The sequence below is a fragment of the Portunus trituberculatus genome, chromosome 44 (genome assembly GCF_017591435.1).
Source record: "Portunus trituberculatus isolate SZX2019 chromosome 44, ASM1759143v1, whole genome shotgun sequence".
Taxonomy (NCBI): domain Eukaryota; kingdom Metazoa; phylum Arthropoda; class Malacostraca; order Decapoda; family Portunidae; genus Portunus; species Portunus trituberculatus.
Window position 1 is genome coordinate 14,110,498 of NC_059298.1, and position 15,272 is coordinate 14,125,769.

The window sequence follows — 15,272 nt, forward strand, 5'->3', positions numbered from 1 at the left end:
TTTCTCTTCAGTGTAGGAGTTCTAATAATACAGCTGCCTATAATTGGACACATTCAGACTCAAAATCAATAGTTAGAGAAGAAAACACTGAAAATGAGCTCCACAAGCCAGTCAATCAAGCCCTACAACTAACTCTCTAAGACTAATCATTATGAAGCCATTACAAATGCATATTCACACACATTATATGTATTTGTGAATCAAATAATTGAATTAAATACAGCAAACACACACACACACACACACACACACACACACACACACACACACACACACACACACACACACACCATAAAAGATCAACATCCAAATAACAAAAAAGCACCAACTTAAACATAATAATAACAGTGAAAGCCAATGCTTGACTTATCTCATAATGAATATCACCGTTAGCTTTACCACTCATCACTCATACTCAACAGCAAGAAAAGCAAAAATTACAGGGAGAAATAAAATACTGTGAAGCTAATGTCCATAGAAGTATGTTGCACAGGTCTACCTACATCACTGAAGCAAGGAAAACATAACACCATTGTGGTTATACTTGTGTAGAAATAGTAAGAAAAGGATATCTTTATGAGACTATATATTTCATTCACACAGTTTAACTTAAGACTTCCTGGAAATAAAGCAGAGGAAATTATTGTGAAAATAAAGTATCAAAGTATAAGCAAAAAAATAAGAATACAAAAAAGATAAAGGTCATACCTTCTAGTGCATCAGCATTGTGCAACAATAACCAGAGTAAAACGCAATGATCCCCACGCTTGTACATCATTGTATTAACAATTAAAAGAAAAGATTTAAATACACTATATATCTTAATACAAATTTATTAACATTATCCCTTAAAGCCAACTGGGCTGACCCCAGACACACCTGTGTTTGTGCCAGCAGTGAAGACCCATGCTCCCGTTGTCTTGGCAGCCTTTAACAGACCCTTTCTGATCACCTTCTTCAGCTTGGGCTGTAGGTCAAAGTTTGCTTTTCCACCTTGAACTGTGATCAAGAGCTTTGGGAGGTCCAGTCCCCACTCCCTGGTAAGGAGCTGCAGAGTGTTGTCGGGCCTTGTGTCGTGGGCCAGCCGGATGTACTGCAATATGATTTTATCCTCATCAGACACTTTGCCTCCATGCTGAAGTCCTAAAATCAGATATATTTATCTACTTCTATTTGTCATAATTTTTTTGTTTATGATACTTCATTAACCAGTAATTTTCTGTATGTACTGACATAAGTTTATTGAAAAACAACATTTCTTTTATTTCTCTATATTGCAAACTATTGCAGTCCATACTAAATATGCAGTGTTTTCTTCAAATACTAAATTCAACCAATACACAACATAGTTTGCCTTTCTACATGCACTTTTCTCAACTGACATGAGCCTTGGTGGGATGTGCGCCTCCTTGGAACTCGAGAATTCCATAGGCGTCTGTGGGGAGGAGCTGTGTGTGTCTTGAGGGACTCCAATGAAGGTCTTCTCCGTGCCGCAGGGTGGCTGGCGACCCATCGCGGTGATACTGCCACAGCTGTCCACAGCAACATCTGATGGCCAATAGCATATATAGAACATTTGAAACAAATTGACAACAAAAAAAGATAATTATATACACAGATGGAAACAAAGAGGGAGACAAATAAGTCTTAACTTCGTGAATTAGATATCAAGTATGAAATACTATAATGTCCTCATGAGTATAAATTAGCAGTTAAACATCACAAGAATCAAACAATTCTTATATAATTCTAGCAAATCTATTTACATTTATTAGAAATTTAGTTACAATGAAAAAATTATGGCATAATAATATTTCAGTGGCAATATCCATCCAATATGCAGCAAAGATTCACAGGAAACTAACAGTGTAATCTTGACACATAAAAAATTAGTATGTAATTTAAATGAATAAATAGCCTATACAGTAGTAAATTATATACATGCTGTATCTTGAGACAGACAGTGGAAAATTCTTGTATATTTTGCAGCAGTGAGTAGTAATGTGGCATTGTGGAATATGTAGCCCAGGGTGTATGAAGTGCCTGCTGTGTGATCTACAGATGAGATGGAATAGCTACCTGTGTACCTGGTAGTACACAGTCAAGCTTAAGACTTGATCTTTAGGAGAGAAAATTCCTTTACTGTCAGGCTGATCAGTAGCCACAAAAATATGAATAAGGCCTGAGAACCTCTATTATAAAGACAACAGTGTTATTTCTTTGTTCTGACCCTCCTTAAGAAATATGAGAAATACTTCCACACTATCCACTATCTTGTAATTATTACACTCCTCATCCCCCATCCCATTCAAGACTGCCCCACACAAATTAATTATCAATCATCATTCATCACTGCTGTCACTCATCATTACCATATATCAAGTAAGGCAACCTAGCTGCCACTACACCTGCCAGTCACTGCTGGCAATTGTTCTGAGTTGTCATTCACACCACTACTGCCCATGGAGAGGCATGCAAAATATGTACAGAGCCTATGGGAAGTCACTTGTGAGATATCTAGTAAGAATTGCCGCTGTTAGTCTTGGGTAGAGAGCTGTGAAATGGCTCTTAATCTTGTAAAAGTGAAGTGTAACCATGAATTTTGATGTTTGCTTACACAAAAAAGTAATAATATCTATTTAGGACTAAGAAATTTGAAATAGAAATAAGTATCTCTATTCTTTAATATATATATATATATATATATATATATATATATATATATATATATATATATATATATATATATATATATATATATATATATATATATATGAAGAGTATAAATGGACAGAAGATTCTCTCTTAAGCATATTCTATTAAAAGTAATGGCAAGTTCTGCATTTATTATTTTCAAGATATTTTCTTTATACCTTAGGATAGTCTTCAATTTCCTTCCAAGAGTATTGATGGTTTCACCGTAGCTAACCATTGGTGCTAGATTCAGATTTTGGTTCCCATGAACCTTCTTCAGTAGCTGGGAGTAGTTGTCTCTACGGTGGAAGGGTTAGGAGTGAAGTTACCGCCTGGCTGTGCTCTTTATATACACTCAGCTTTGCTCTATGGACGGAGCTGATCGGCTGGTGTTTTCTCGTCACTCGGTAGGGCTGCCACTTTGTTTTTCTGCCTTGTTTTCTTCAGAAAATTTTCAAGCACTACCAAGTATGAAAAAAACAAGGCTGAAAAATGAAGTCGCAGCCCCACCAAGTGACGAGAAAACACCAGCAAATCAGCTTTGCCCGTAGAGAAAAGCTGAGTGTATATAAAGAGCACAGCCAGGTGGTAATTTCACTCTCAACCCTTCCACCATAGAGACAACTACTTCCAGCTACAGAGGATCTGGATCTAGCACCAATGGTTAGCTATGGCAAAACCATCTATTTTTTTTTTTTTTTTTTATCTATACAATGTGGGTTTTTCACGGGAATTTATGGGCTAAAGGAGATACTTTTTGGGGTACCTCCTATCTCAAAGCCTACCCACTAGGAAACCGTTGCCCTGAGTGAGGAAGCCCAACCTACACTTGGACCATGAACAGGATTCGAACCTGTGTGCCTGGAGACCCCTCGGACCACAATGCACGCATGGTTCCACTGTACCACGGCGGCCCTTGGAAGAGAATTGAAGAATATCCTAAGGTATAAAGAAAATACCTTGAAAACAAAAAAATGCAGAACTTCCCATCACTTTTGATAGAATATATATATATATATATATATATATATATATATATATATATATATATATATATATATATATATATATATATATATATATATATATATATATATATATATATATTGTGTGCTGACTGTACAGCATGCATCATAAGGGCACTGTATGTCAGTCAGAATCATGCTGACTTTGTTATGCCAGAAATCAGAGGAAATATTTGCTAAGATAGTAATGAAAATGTAAAAAAAAAAAAAAAGCACTGAAAATGTGCATAAAATAATGGCATAAATTTTGAAAGCTGAAACAGCTTCAGCCTAAGTAAAAAAAAAAACAAATTTCATTATAACCCACAGTTAAAAATTGCTAAACAAGGAAATGAAAGACCTAGCACACTGTGTGTGCGTCTTAATGCAGACTTGCTTGATTGAACACTGAACTTGTGCAGAGTTAACAAAATTGTATTATGTAATTATCTGAAGTAGCTGTTGTTGCCTGGACTTACTTTGCTGCTGATGGATGGGAATTACAAAGTTTTTCAAGGAAAATGAGCTGTGCATACTTTTTTTTTATCAACATTACTTCATTAAAGTACATGAGTAAGAAGAAAATCCAGTGATATAAATTACAGTTTATTGTATTTGGTATCTTTGCTGTTCTCTTCTTGAAATTAAATAAATTTTGTAGGTGAAAGTCATAATAAAGATGAAAGCAGGCCTGGGAATATGTCAACAGCAGAAAAATAAATTTAGTAGTGCATGGTTATTTTTGCTGTAATTAATAGTAAAAGTCTCAGTGATGGGTATGTATCAAGATGCTCTAAATGCTGCTCCAGAGTCATGTCACTGTTCAGCATCTCATGTTACTTGCCGCTTCACTACACAATACTGTAATGACTCCATGCTATGTGGTGGCAACTTCATACAATTTGCGTACTGCCTGCTAGAATCATTAGTTTCGTCATGCACTTCCTGTTGACCACTTACTCCAACACACTTCTTCCTGGTCTGAGAGCACAAGGAGAGGATTTCAAGATAGATAAAATTTCTTTCTCTTATGTATCTACAGGTTATAAAGTTATCTTTAGTTAGATGCATGCCATTACTGAAGTATACTATGGTGGTAATAGTAATGTTATTGTTTTTGCATACTTTTAATAGTAAACACATGACTGACAGGTGTGGATGGCAAGTGAATGAAAGAAACCTGTTGTAGCAGAAACATTCTTCTTCTGAATGGCAACTGGTGTCAGACAAATGGAGTGATGCAGGGCGAAAGAAGTGTGTGAGATGGCAGGAATGGAAGACCAGGTATTTTAAGCAAATTATGGCAGAAAAAGAAATAAGTACAAGGAATATCTCAGATGAAATAGACACCTTGAGTGAAATAAATTGCTAAAAATTACCAGAATTAAAGTAAGAATAAACATAAAATTTTGGTCTATAGCTAGGAGTGATGCATTAACTATCAAATAAGAAAAGATGAGGAGGAATGGATGACAATGATGCAAGACCATGGTGGCTTGGAGAATTTTTTCTTTTCACATTTGTCCCTAGAAATGTGAATTATGATTATGTCTTATGTTAATACAGTGTGCACAGCCAGTTGAGAAATTACAAAAATGTTAGGTTAGGTAAGTTTACCTTATGGGGGGTTCAAGGGGGCTATAAGCCCCCCTAAGTTAGGTTACAAAATGTTAATGAAGTTAGTTTACTCTATAAGGGATAGAGTTGGAGCACTGCTTCCCTGGTTAAGAGGTTACAAAATGTTAGGTTAGGTTAGCTTACCTTATGGGGGTTACAGTAGGTAATGGGGGATCAAGGGTAGAAAGGGTATTGCTTGACACAACATATTTATCAGGTAATATAACAAAACACACAAAATAGTCATATCTTTAAACTTCATGTTAACCCAATCCTGTAGTAAAATGTATAGTGCTTACAGATTTCAACTGGATGAAGACTGACATTTGGAAGCAAGAGGAGGTTCAGGAAAATAGGACATATGAGACAGAAAAGCCTTTCAGCTGGGCATGACCACCACAACCTCGCCATAATTCTAAAGTGACCTTGCAATGGTTAGGTAACAGTGTGGCCCAAACAAACACACAAGAGGAATAGCTTATCCGCATGTTGGACTTATGGAAATAACCTTAGCCTACCAATTTCCATAGACATTTAACTTAATTTCTCGGAAATATATTGCGTTTTTTTTTTTTGTCATGATCTAAAAAAAAAAAAAATAATAATTAGTCTAAATTTAGCCAGACTTAGCACTCTTAGGAACACAATAATGTTATTTCAATACCATCCCATCATGTTGCAATCACCAAACTACAAAAAATAGGACTTTCAGCCCTCAGACAGACATACTCCAGTAACACCACACTACTACATATTATGACATCTGACACAAACATACCACAAAAGATAGCATGCACTGTTAGTGTGGTGCAAATGTCTCGGTGTGACAGCAGTGCTATCACACATGACATGGAAGGGCCGGCGGCGACTCACCTGGCGTTGTCCTTGCTGCTTGGGATGAACTTAATGCACTCTCGCTTGTTGAAGACGGTCTCTACCCACCGCGGCCCCGCCTGAAATACACGCCGATTAATTTTCTTCTTCACCTTTCCCATCACACGGGGAAAAGCTGGGAATACCATAATGAATGACCATTGTTTTAACTCATCAAGACAAGTTCTCAACAGCGCCAAGTAGTAAAGCATTATTTAGAACTAGCGATGCCTCTGAGCAACCGAATCACATCCACGCAGTTTGCATATTGACAATCAGAATAAGTTCCTAAAGTTACTAATTAAAAAGCTTACTTTCATAGAAGATAAAAGTGAAATGTGATAAAATCATTGTTCAACTTGAAAGAAAAAACATTCAAGGAACAGGAGAAACTAATAATATAGGTAATATGCAAGCTGTCGAGTTTGGAAAAAAATAATGTCTTCCAGCAAGAAAATTCCTAAAAAGGACACACACACACACACAGAGAGAGAGAGAGAGAGAGAGAGAGAGAGAGAGAGAGAGAGAGAGAGAGAGTCCCAATAAGTTTCGTTTAAGTGAAAAGCGGGGCAAGGCAATGATGGTGATGGTGGTGGTTGTGACGACTGACGCTTGCTTGCAATGAGGACAATAGGGACCCATGAACTGCGAACTGCTGTATTTAGCTAAATAGTTATTGGGGGCAGTGTAAATAGCAGTGTGTGTGGTGGGGTTAAAGCTGAGGAGCCGTAGGGGAAGTGGGTGGGTGGGTGGGTGTTGGAGGCAGTGACGTCAGCGCCCCACCCCCGCGCCAGAGTGAGTGGTGGTGGAGGAGAAAGAGAATGAAACATAGAAAGGTAGATGGGTAATGAAATGGAGTCTCAGATAAAGGTGAGAGTGGTGAAGTAATCAGATCATGTTTAGTGAAAGCAACGATTGTGGTTATGAGGGATGATTGTCCTTCGTTACCCTCTCTATCCAGTCTTCCTGCCCGGTCCAGACCCGCCACCTCTTCCTTATCACCTCCCGCCATTGCTATCACCTTCCTGTGCCCTTACCAACATCTCCACGCGCTGATGCTCCCTCGCATTTCACCTTTACTCCTTCCACCTCCTCGTCCACCCTACTGAGTTCCTGTCTGTTTGTCTTCCACTTTGAATGCTGCTTCCACAACTATTTATTTATTTTTTTCTATTTTTTTTTTTTTTTTCATCAGGTGGGCTTTAGGTGCTCCTGATTGTATGCACACCCACACAAATACACGATACTGAAACTCGATCAGCCACACAAATAAGTCGACATTTAGTTTCATTGGAAGTCGTTTTGTTTTAATCTATTTTATCTATTTATTTATCTATTTCTTTTTATGGGATAAGGAAGATGGAAAGATAATTCGATGTGAGTAGTGTGGTATGTGGATATTTTTTATTATTTATTTCACGTCATAACAAGTTACCAGCTTTAACACCTCTTGCAACACGTAGGATTTTAATCAACTTCTCTGGAAGTGCCGTGACATTTAGTGTGTGTGTGTGTGTGTGTGTGTGTGTGTGTGTGTGTGTGTGTGTGTGTGTGTGTGTGTGTGTGTGTGTGTGTGTGTGTTTTGTTTGCGAATAAAAAAAAAAAAAAAAAAAAAAACAGGACCTTCATCTGGGTATTATAAGCGACCTTGAAGCCCCCGAGTCCCTGGATTTTTAAAGGTGTCCCTGCAGCACTCAAAACACCGGCCACGTCCCCGGCTGGCGGCGCTGGCAGGAGTGTGTTGACGCCCTGTGTTTGCTGTCCTTGAGAGGATGTGCGAGGGCACCGAACGTGAGCCAGAGGAGTCTTTGTGTTGATTCCTCCTCCATATGGAACACCATAAACATTTAGGTCTCTTCTTGGAGTGTTTTCCTTAAGCAATCAAAGTGAAGGGTGAAAAATATAAAGCCACCAACGTGAGAATTCTGAATGCTAAGTAGAAGGTATATTTAGATACGTGTTGACATTCCTTTCATGGTAGAACAAAGAAGCATAAGGAAGCACTGAGGAAGACTAAACAACAGTAGACTTAAGAGGAACTTGACACCATGCTAAGGCGACTGCACCTTTAGCGCCGCTCAGACCGTATGGTATGTGGGGCGCTGACGTCAGTGCTAATCATTCAGGCATTACGAATCAGTGCTACCATAGACGAAAACTGCCGTAAAAAGAGATTGCACCACTAAACACGCACACGCACACGCACAGGCACACGCACACACACACACCGCATAGTGTAGTGGTTAGCACGCTCGACTCACAATCGAGAGGGTCCCGGTTCGAGTCCCGGAAAGCGGCGAGGCAAATGGGCAAGCCTCTTATGTGTAGATCCTGTTTACCTAACAGAAATAGGTACGGGATGTAACTCGAGGGATTGTGGCCTCGCTTTCCCGGTGTATGGAGTGTGGTGTGGTCTCAGTCCTACCTGATGATTGGTCACTACGAGCTCTGAGCTCTTTCAGTAGGGGAAAGACTGGCTGGGTGACCAGCAGACGACCGTGGTGGTGAATAACACACACACACACACACACACACACACACACACACACACACACACACACACACACACACACACACACACACACACACATAGATTAATGCTGGAAAAAACGATCTCCAGTAAGTGCAAGTAGCAATATATAAATATTTATTCACTCTTTTTTTTTTTAACTCACTAGTCTCTACTAAGTGCAAATAACAAAGCTTTTTTCTTCGGCGTTAATGTCAATAGGACCGCCACCAATCTTTCCTCGCCCTCAGAAAACACGCCTGAGATTAACGAACGGTGAAATTAAACAACCTTACATGCTGACCTTTGTTTTGGTGGCGTTCAGAAGGAGCGTCATACATCAAAACACAGGACAATCTCTCGTAAATCAAGTGCATCTTGTTTTAACACTAGATTCATTACGGATTGCGGGAGCGGCTACTGATGGCTGATATTCCCTGATGAGACACGTGTACGGGCCGCTGTGATCATTTTTTCCCCTTTAAATAATCAAGAAAACATTGCAAGGTGAAAAATTTTAAAAAGAAAGAGAGGGGGAGAAAAAAAATGCTCATTTATCTTTTGATTTATAATGGTTATGGAAAGAGTGGAAAGTACAGTATATATTTTTCAAATTTTTCATTTTATTTTCTTTACGGTACGACGCTTTGGCAAGAAAAAAAATAATTGTATTTTTGAACTCATATATTTCTTTGTGTGTGGCGTACATTAGACAACGAGGTGAAAGGAAGGGGAGATATGGTGCCTGTGTGTGTGTGTGTGTGTGTGTGTGTGTGTGTGTGTGTGTGTGTGTGTGTGTGTGTGTGTGTGTGTGTGTGTGTGTGTGTGTGTGTGTGTGTGTGTGTGTGTATTTACCTATTTGTATTAACCTATTTGTGTATTACAGGGCCCGAGCTAAGCTCTGTGTGACCTGTCTCCTTGTCCATTCCTGTCATATCTCTCTTTCATCTGATTGACACACACCGCGTCAACGACATGACTGCTCAGTTTATTCCACTTATCAATGCTACGATGCGGGAAACTGTATTTTCTCACGTCATTTAGACAGATGTCCTTTATTAGCTTTTTTCCATGTCTTCGGAGATGATTACTTGTGGTCACCTTTATCAACTCTCTGTCCAGTATGTCAATCTTGTTCACCAATTTATACATAGTTATCATGTCTCCTCTTGTTCTTCTCTCTTCTAATGTGGTCAGCCCCAGCTTCCTCAGTCAGTGTGTGTGTGTGTGTGTGTGTGTGTGTGTGTGTGTGTGTGTGTGTGTGTGTGTGTGTGTGTGTGTGTGTGTGTGTGTGTGTGTGTGTGTGTGAGAGAGAGAGAGAGAGAGAGAGAGAGAGAGAGAGAGAGAGAGAGAGAGAGAGAGAGAGAGAGAGAGAGAGAGAGAGAGAGAGAGAGAGAGAGAGAGAGCAGACATAGAATAAAGACTAAATCTATATGAGAGAATAACTATGGCCAGACCAGCGCTGAGAGCAATAAAACCAGCATTACACGAGTCAACACATTCACATTCACACGACTGACATTACTTAACACTCCGAACCTTCTACCTCACTCAAACAACCACGCCACTGATGTGATGTCGAACAAGTGTGACTGACGGCAGAGGTACAAGACTAGGAGATGCACCGCCTGTTTGTTTACCTCTGCGCAAGACTGAGAGGAATGCGACGCGACCAGGCAGATGCATGTGTCAGAAATAGTTGGAGAGAGTGTTGAGGGAGCTTGACAGACTGAGGAGGAGGAGGAGGAGGAGGAGGAGGAGGAGGAGGAGGAGGAGGAGGAGGAGGAGGAAAATTCTCTGCTAGTGTGACGTGGAGTTAGATGACCAAGGACTCGGAATGTCAGGATGGGTGAAGGTGATGGCTAAGGGCAGTGAACGAATGATGGTGTGTGAGGAAGATGGATGATGTGGTGGTGGATGAAGCTTGTGGATACTGGAGGTGGATGAGTGGTGGGTCAGGATAAAAGTGATGGATTATAACGGTGGTGGATGAGGTAGTAGGTAAATGTGGTATATGAGTGATGGATAAAGCTTTTATATGAGGGTAATGGATGATAAGGATGCCGTACGTTTGGCAAGAATGTCAAAAAATACTTTAGCTAATCAGCCATGTAAGTTTTGGAACGGTTTTCTCTTAATTATTGGAAGAAATTGAAGTGTTCCTGCCTTATACAAAAGAATTAAATACAAAACCGTTGGGCTTTTCTTATCCCCGCCTAAGAAAATAAAAAAGCGAGATTATGATACACTAAAAATACAAAACCTTTCATGATTAACCCCTAGTTTCATTCCCATGACGCGTTTCCATATTCATTTTGCTTACTATTTGGTGATTATATACAGTTTCAGAAACTCATGGTGGGGGGAGTAAAGTAGTGAAGACTCTGGCCATTAATCTTCTTACCACCATAGATCCTTATTAATGTAAAAAAAAAAAAAAAATGGTCTAATCGTACGCAAATGTCAAGGTAAAAAATGTGTCCCAGTATTGAAGGAGTTAATTACATATTGGTGGCGTTCAAAGCAGTATTCTAAATCATACCACAATTTTGGTGTAGGTACTCTCTTGAACAGTGACAAGCTACTATAAACAGCTACAACAATACACTGACTATAAAAAAGAAATACATACCAAGGTATACGCAAAAACATAATTTGTTTACGAATAATAACAAACACATTTCCACAAAGTGATTATTCAAATTTCAACATCGATTTCAACAACAACATTGGAGGACATTTATCCTTGACTTTCTCTCCCAAAAATGACATCGGATACAAACTGAGAGAGCTCGATCAAATTTAGCCAAAACCGCCACGATTTACTACGCGCGTCCATCATCATGCTCCACTGCGTCACACACACACACACACACACACACTACTCTCATTCATCATTCCTCAACAAGCTCCTTCGTCCCACCTGCATCCCGCTCCTTCCTCCAGCCCAGCCAAAACATATTTCATCTCCCATTTCAACTTCGTATCTCTTCTCTCTCTCTCTCTCTCTCTCTCTCTCTCTCTCTCTCTCTGTGTGTGTGTGTGTGTGTGTGTGTGTGTGTGTGTGTGTGTGTGTGTGTGTGTGTGTGTGTGTGTGTGTGTGTGTGTGTGTTCTGAAAACGCCAACAACAAAGCCGGAAGATCAAAGAAGAAAATGTTAGACGAGCTCTTTTGTAATTCGCTGAGCCAACACTGAAGACGATGACGACAACGATGCAGTCCCCTGGTGCCGCTTCTCCTCCACTACACTCGGTAACAAGTCTTAGTCTTCGAGTCTCTTAATCTGCACGCTCTTCGTTCCTGCTACTACCAACTTAAAGTCACCACCACCACCACCACCACCATTATTGCTGTTGATGATGCTGATACTACTAGTTCATTGTTGCTGGTGTTACTGCAACTGCTACTTTTACAACTATACGTAAGAAAAAGATAAGGAAAAAGGAGGAGGAGGAGGAGGAGGAGGAGGAGGAGGAGGAGGAGGATGAGGACGAGGAGGAGGAGGAGAACAACTACTGCTACTACTATTTTTACTACTATTATTACTATTATTGCGACCCAACTCGTAACATGACCACCTGTTTTTGTTTTCGTTTCTTCTCTTATCCTACAAGTTCATGTCGTCGACTTAATTTTCTTTGAAACTTAACTTCTCCAACTTTCACACCCCAAATAGTTTCCACACTTCGTCTTCTCATTTTCCTCCTCCTTTTCTTTTTTTCTTCATTTCCTCCTCCTCCTTCTCCTCCTCATCGTCCTCCTTCTCCTTTCTCTGACCCTCCTCCCTTCCTGCAATACTCCATCATCATCAAATTCTTTCTCTCATCTCCTGATCCACTTCCTCATCAACGATCTACTCTCCCTGCTCCCGCCTGCCTCGGCCGCCTCTGTCACTCATTCCTCACTCACGCCTGTCACAACACCAAGCTAACGCTTGACTGACTGAATGATTCTCTCTCTCTCTCTCTCTCTCTCTCTCTCTCTCTCTCTCTCTCTCTCTCTCTCTCTCTCGCTTGCTAGTTGAGTGGCAAGTCTTATCATCGAGGCTATTCTGAGAAGGGAAGTCTATCACAGAAAGCGAATCACATGTAGTCTATCTGAGAAGGGGGAACCTAGTAAAGAAAGGAAGCCTATGATGAAAAAAAGCCTAAAAATCAGTATCCTATTCACAGAAACCGCTCCAATATAGAAAACCCAGCAATGAAAAAAGGCCTATTTTATAAGGGAACCAATCATCAATCTGGCAAAGATAACCTTCAGTGACAGAGCATTTCCAGCGGTCTTATGAACACAGCACACAGCCTCATCGCGGCGCCAAAGTAAATAAGTATAATCGTTAGTTGCTAATTAGAGAAAGTATTAAGCTGTAAGACCCGAATAATGAGGCCAGCTTAGGCACCCGAGGCTGGCTAATACCTGGGATGAAGTTGTGAGCGTGCAATACACCGAATCTTGTATTGCAAATGACTTCTTCTTCGGGACCTTAGAATGCCTTAACCAGAACATCGATTTTAACATATTCTATAGACCGTTCATCCCAAAGAATCCAGGCCGAAACTGCTAGTTCGGTTGGCAGTCCTGCCCACCCCCGCCGCCACTAAACCTTCCCGACACTTAAATTTTCTTCAAGTACATTTATTTTTCTTCACTTAATCAAAAACCTTTACCCCCAAAAAATCAACACACAATATTTTCTTTCCGTAACAAGAAAAAAAAACTGGGCTTCGAAAAAATCTAAGAAAAAAAAACGTTTATCAGGTTTTCTCATAGTGTTCTATACTACAATATGTTTCCATGACGATCTGAAGGCAGCACAGGAACGACTATTATTAAGGACGAGGCTTGGCGAGGCGGTAGTGGGATGGGTAAACTAAAGAAAATTAATGGAGGCGACGGGATGAATAAGATAATGGGGCGGTGGTCTGAAAAGGAGGAGGAGGAGGAGGAGGAGGAGGAGGAGGAGGAGGAGGAGGGGACGAAAAGGTCAATAAAGGAAAAGGAGGTGAAGGAACAAAACAGGACAAAAATAAGGATGTGTAGAAAGAGGAACACAATGACCAAGAATGATATATGAAAGAAGTGAGGAATTGGAAGGATGTTTACAGAAAGGAGAGGAAGGAGGATGGTAATGATCTAATTAGGCCGCGAGGAACGTGTGGAAAGAGATTATGCTGAGAGCGACAGGAAAAGGATATCGGCAGAGGTGTAGAATGAGGACACAAACACACACACACACACACACACACACACACACACACACACACACACACACACACACACACACACACACACACACAGATAAATAGACAGATAGAGATACATTTTATTAACCACTACTCACCATTTGTACGTATAGTTACTGCTGCGTGTCTTCATCCTAGCTTATCTGCGAAAGGAAAAAACACAACATCAATACATGAAATATACAAAAATGAGTGCTAAAGTCAGCTAAAGCGCCTTACTTTTCTCGCTTACATGATCACAGCCTCTGATGTAGCCCAGCACGGCGCGACCAGTAGGAAACAAGAGATGTTATTGAAATGTGGCTGGCGGATCCCGTAGACCTTTGTAGGTTAAGCCAAGCAGTGTATCATCGACGTCTCCTCTCACCTCCCACGGACTGACTGGTTACTGGGACAAATGTACTAGCGTGTATTTTATTATTTTTTCCCCACAATGCATGGACTGACTCTCTCTCTCTCTCTCTCTCTCTCTCTCTCTCTCTCTCCTCAAATAAGAACATAAATCAGAAAAAAAAGCACTGCACTTATACACGTGTTTTTAAATATTAATTTATCAAGATATTTTACGCTTCCGATAATGGCGTTAAAAATATGAACGCTGCTGTGTCGGATTTTCCACCAGCGGATTGAAAAAATAATACTAAAGAAAAAGAAAAATCCTGACCTCGAATTAGCAACTCCTGAATAATGCAACGTAAATATTCATGTGTGTATATTCACGTCCACTTCACCTAAAGTTCTTGTCTACATTTTCTGTTATTAAAAGAAAAAGCTAAGAAGATTAAATATTTATTTCCATCGCACTCTTACGTATCTTCTTACATGAAATATATATTCTCTCTCTCTCTCTCTCTCATATATATATATATATATATATATATATATATATATATATATATATATATATATATATATATATATATATATATATACCATGCGGGCTTTTCACGGGAATTTATGGGCTAAAAGGGGATACTTTTGGGGCACCTCCTATCTCAAGTCCACCCGCTAGAAAACTGTTGCCTCAAGTGAGGAAGCCCAACCTACACTCGGACCGTGGACAGGATTCGAACCCGTGTGCTTGGAGACCCCTCGAACCCCAAAGCACACATGTTTCCACTGTACCACGGCGGCCTCTCTCTCTCTCTCTCTCTCTCTCTCTCTCTCTCTCTCTCTCTCTCTCTCTCTCTCTCAACAAGTGACCCATTCACCGGCGTGGTAATTGGGAGTGAGTTGTGAATTGGAAAGGTCGAGTTCAGTGTTCCTTCTCCCTGCTCCCAGGCTGCCTTCATCCAGGTGCTTTATCTTAGTGTTCTATTACCCCGCCCCGGT

At 40.2% G+C, this 15,272-nt stretch overlaps 1 protein-coding gene across 8 annotated transcripts in view; it reads right to left on the reverse strand.

Annotated features, from left to right (window-relative positions):
- LOC123518581 (transient receptor potential cation channel trpm-like) overlaps positions 1-15,272 on the reverse strand; it is a 119,497-nt gene that overhangs the window by 33,482 nt on the left and 70,743 nt on the right. For 6 of the 8 annotated variants that reach the window (XM_045279460.1, XM_045279458.1, XM_045279461.1 and 3 more), the window contains 5 exons: positions 14,039-14,083; positions 6,189-6,268; positions 4,659-4,679; positions 1,383-1,548; positions 880-1,093 (listed from right to left, as the gene is read on the reverse strand). In XM_045279460.1, the coding sequence (XP_045135395.1) occupies positions 880-1,093; positions 1,383-1,548; positions 4,659-4,679; positions 6,189-6,268; positions 14,039-14,041 (484 nt within the window). In that variant the 5' untranslated portion in view covers positions 14,042-14,083. The remainder of the gene's footprint in view (positions 1-879; positions 1,094-1,382; positions 1,549-4,658; positions 4,680-6,188; positions 6,269-14,038; positions 14,084-15,272) is intronic. The other 2 variants (XM_045279464.1, XM_045279462.1) reach the window with 1 other exon arrangement.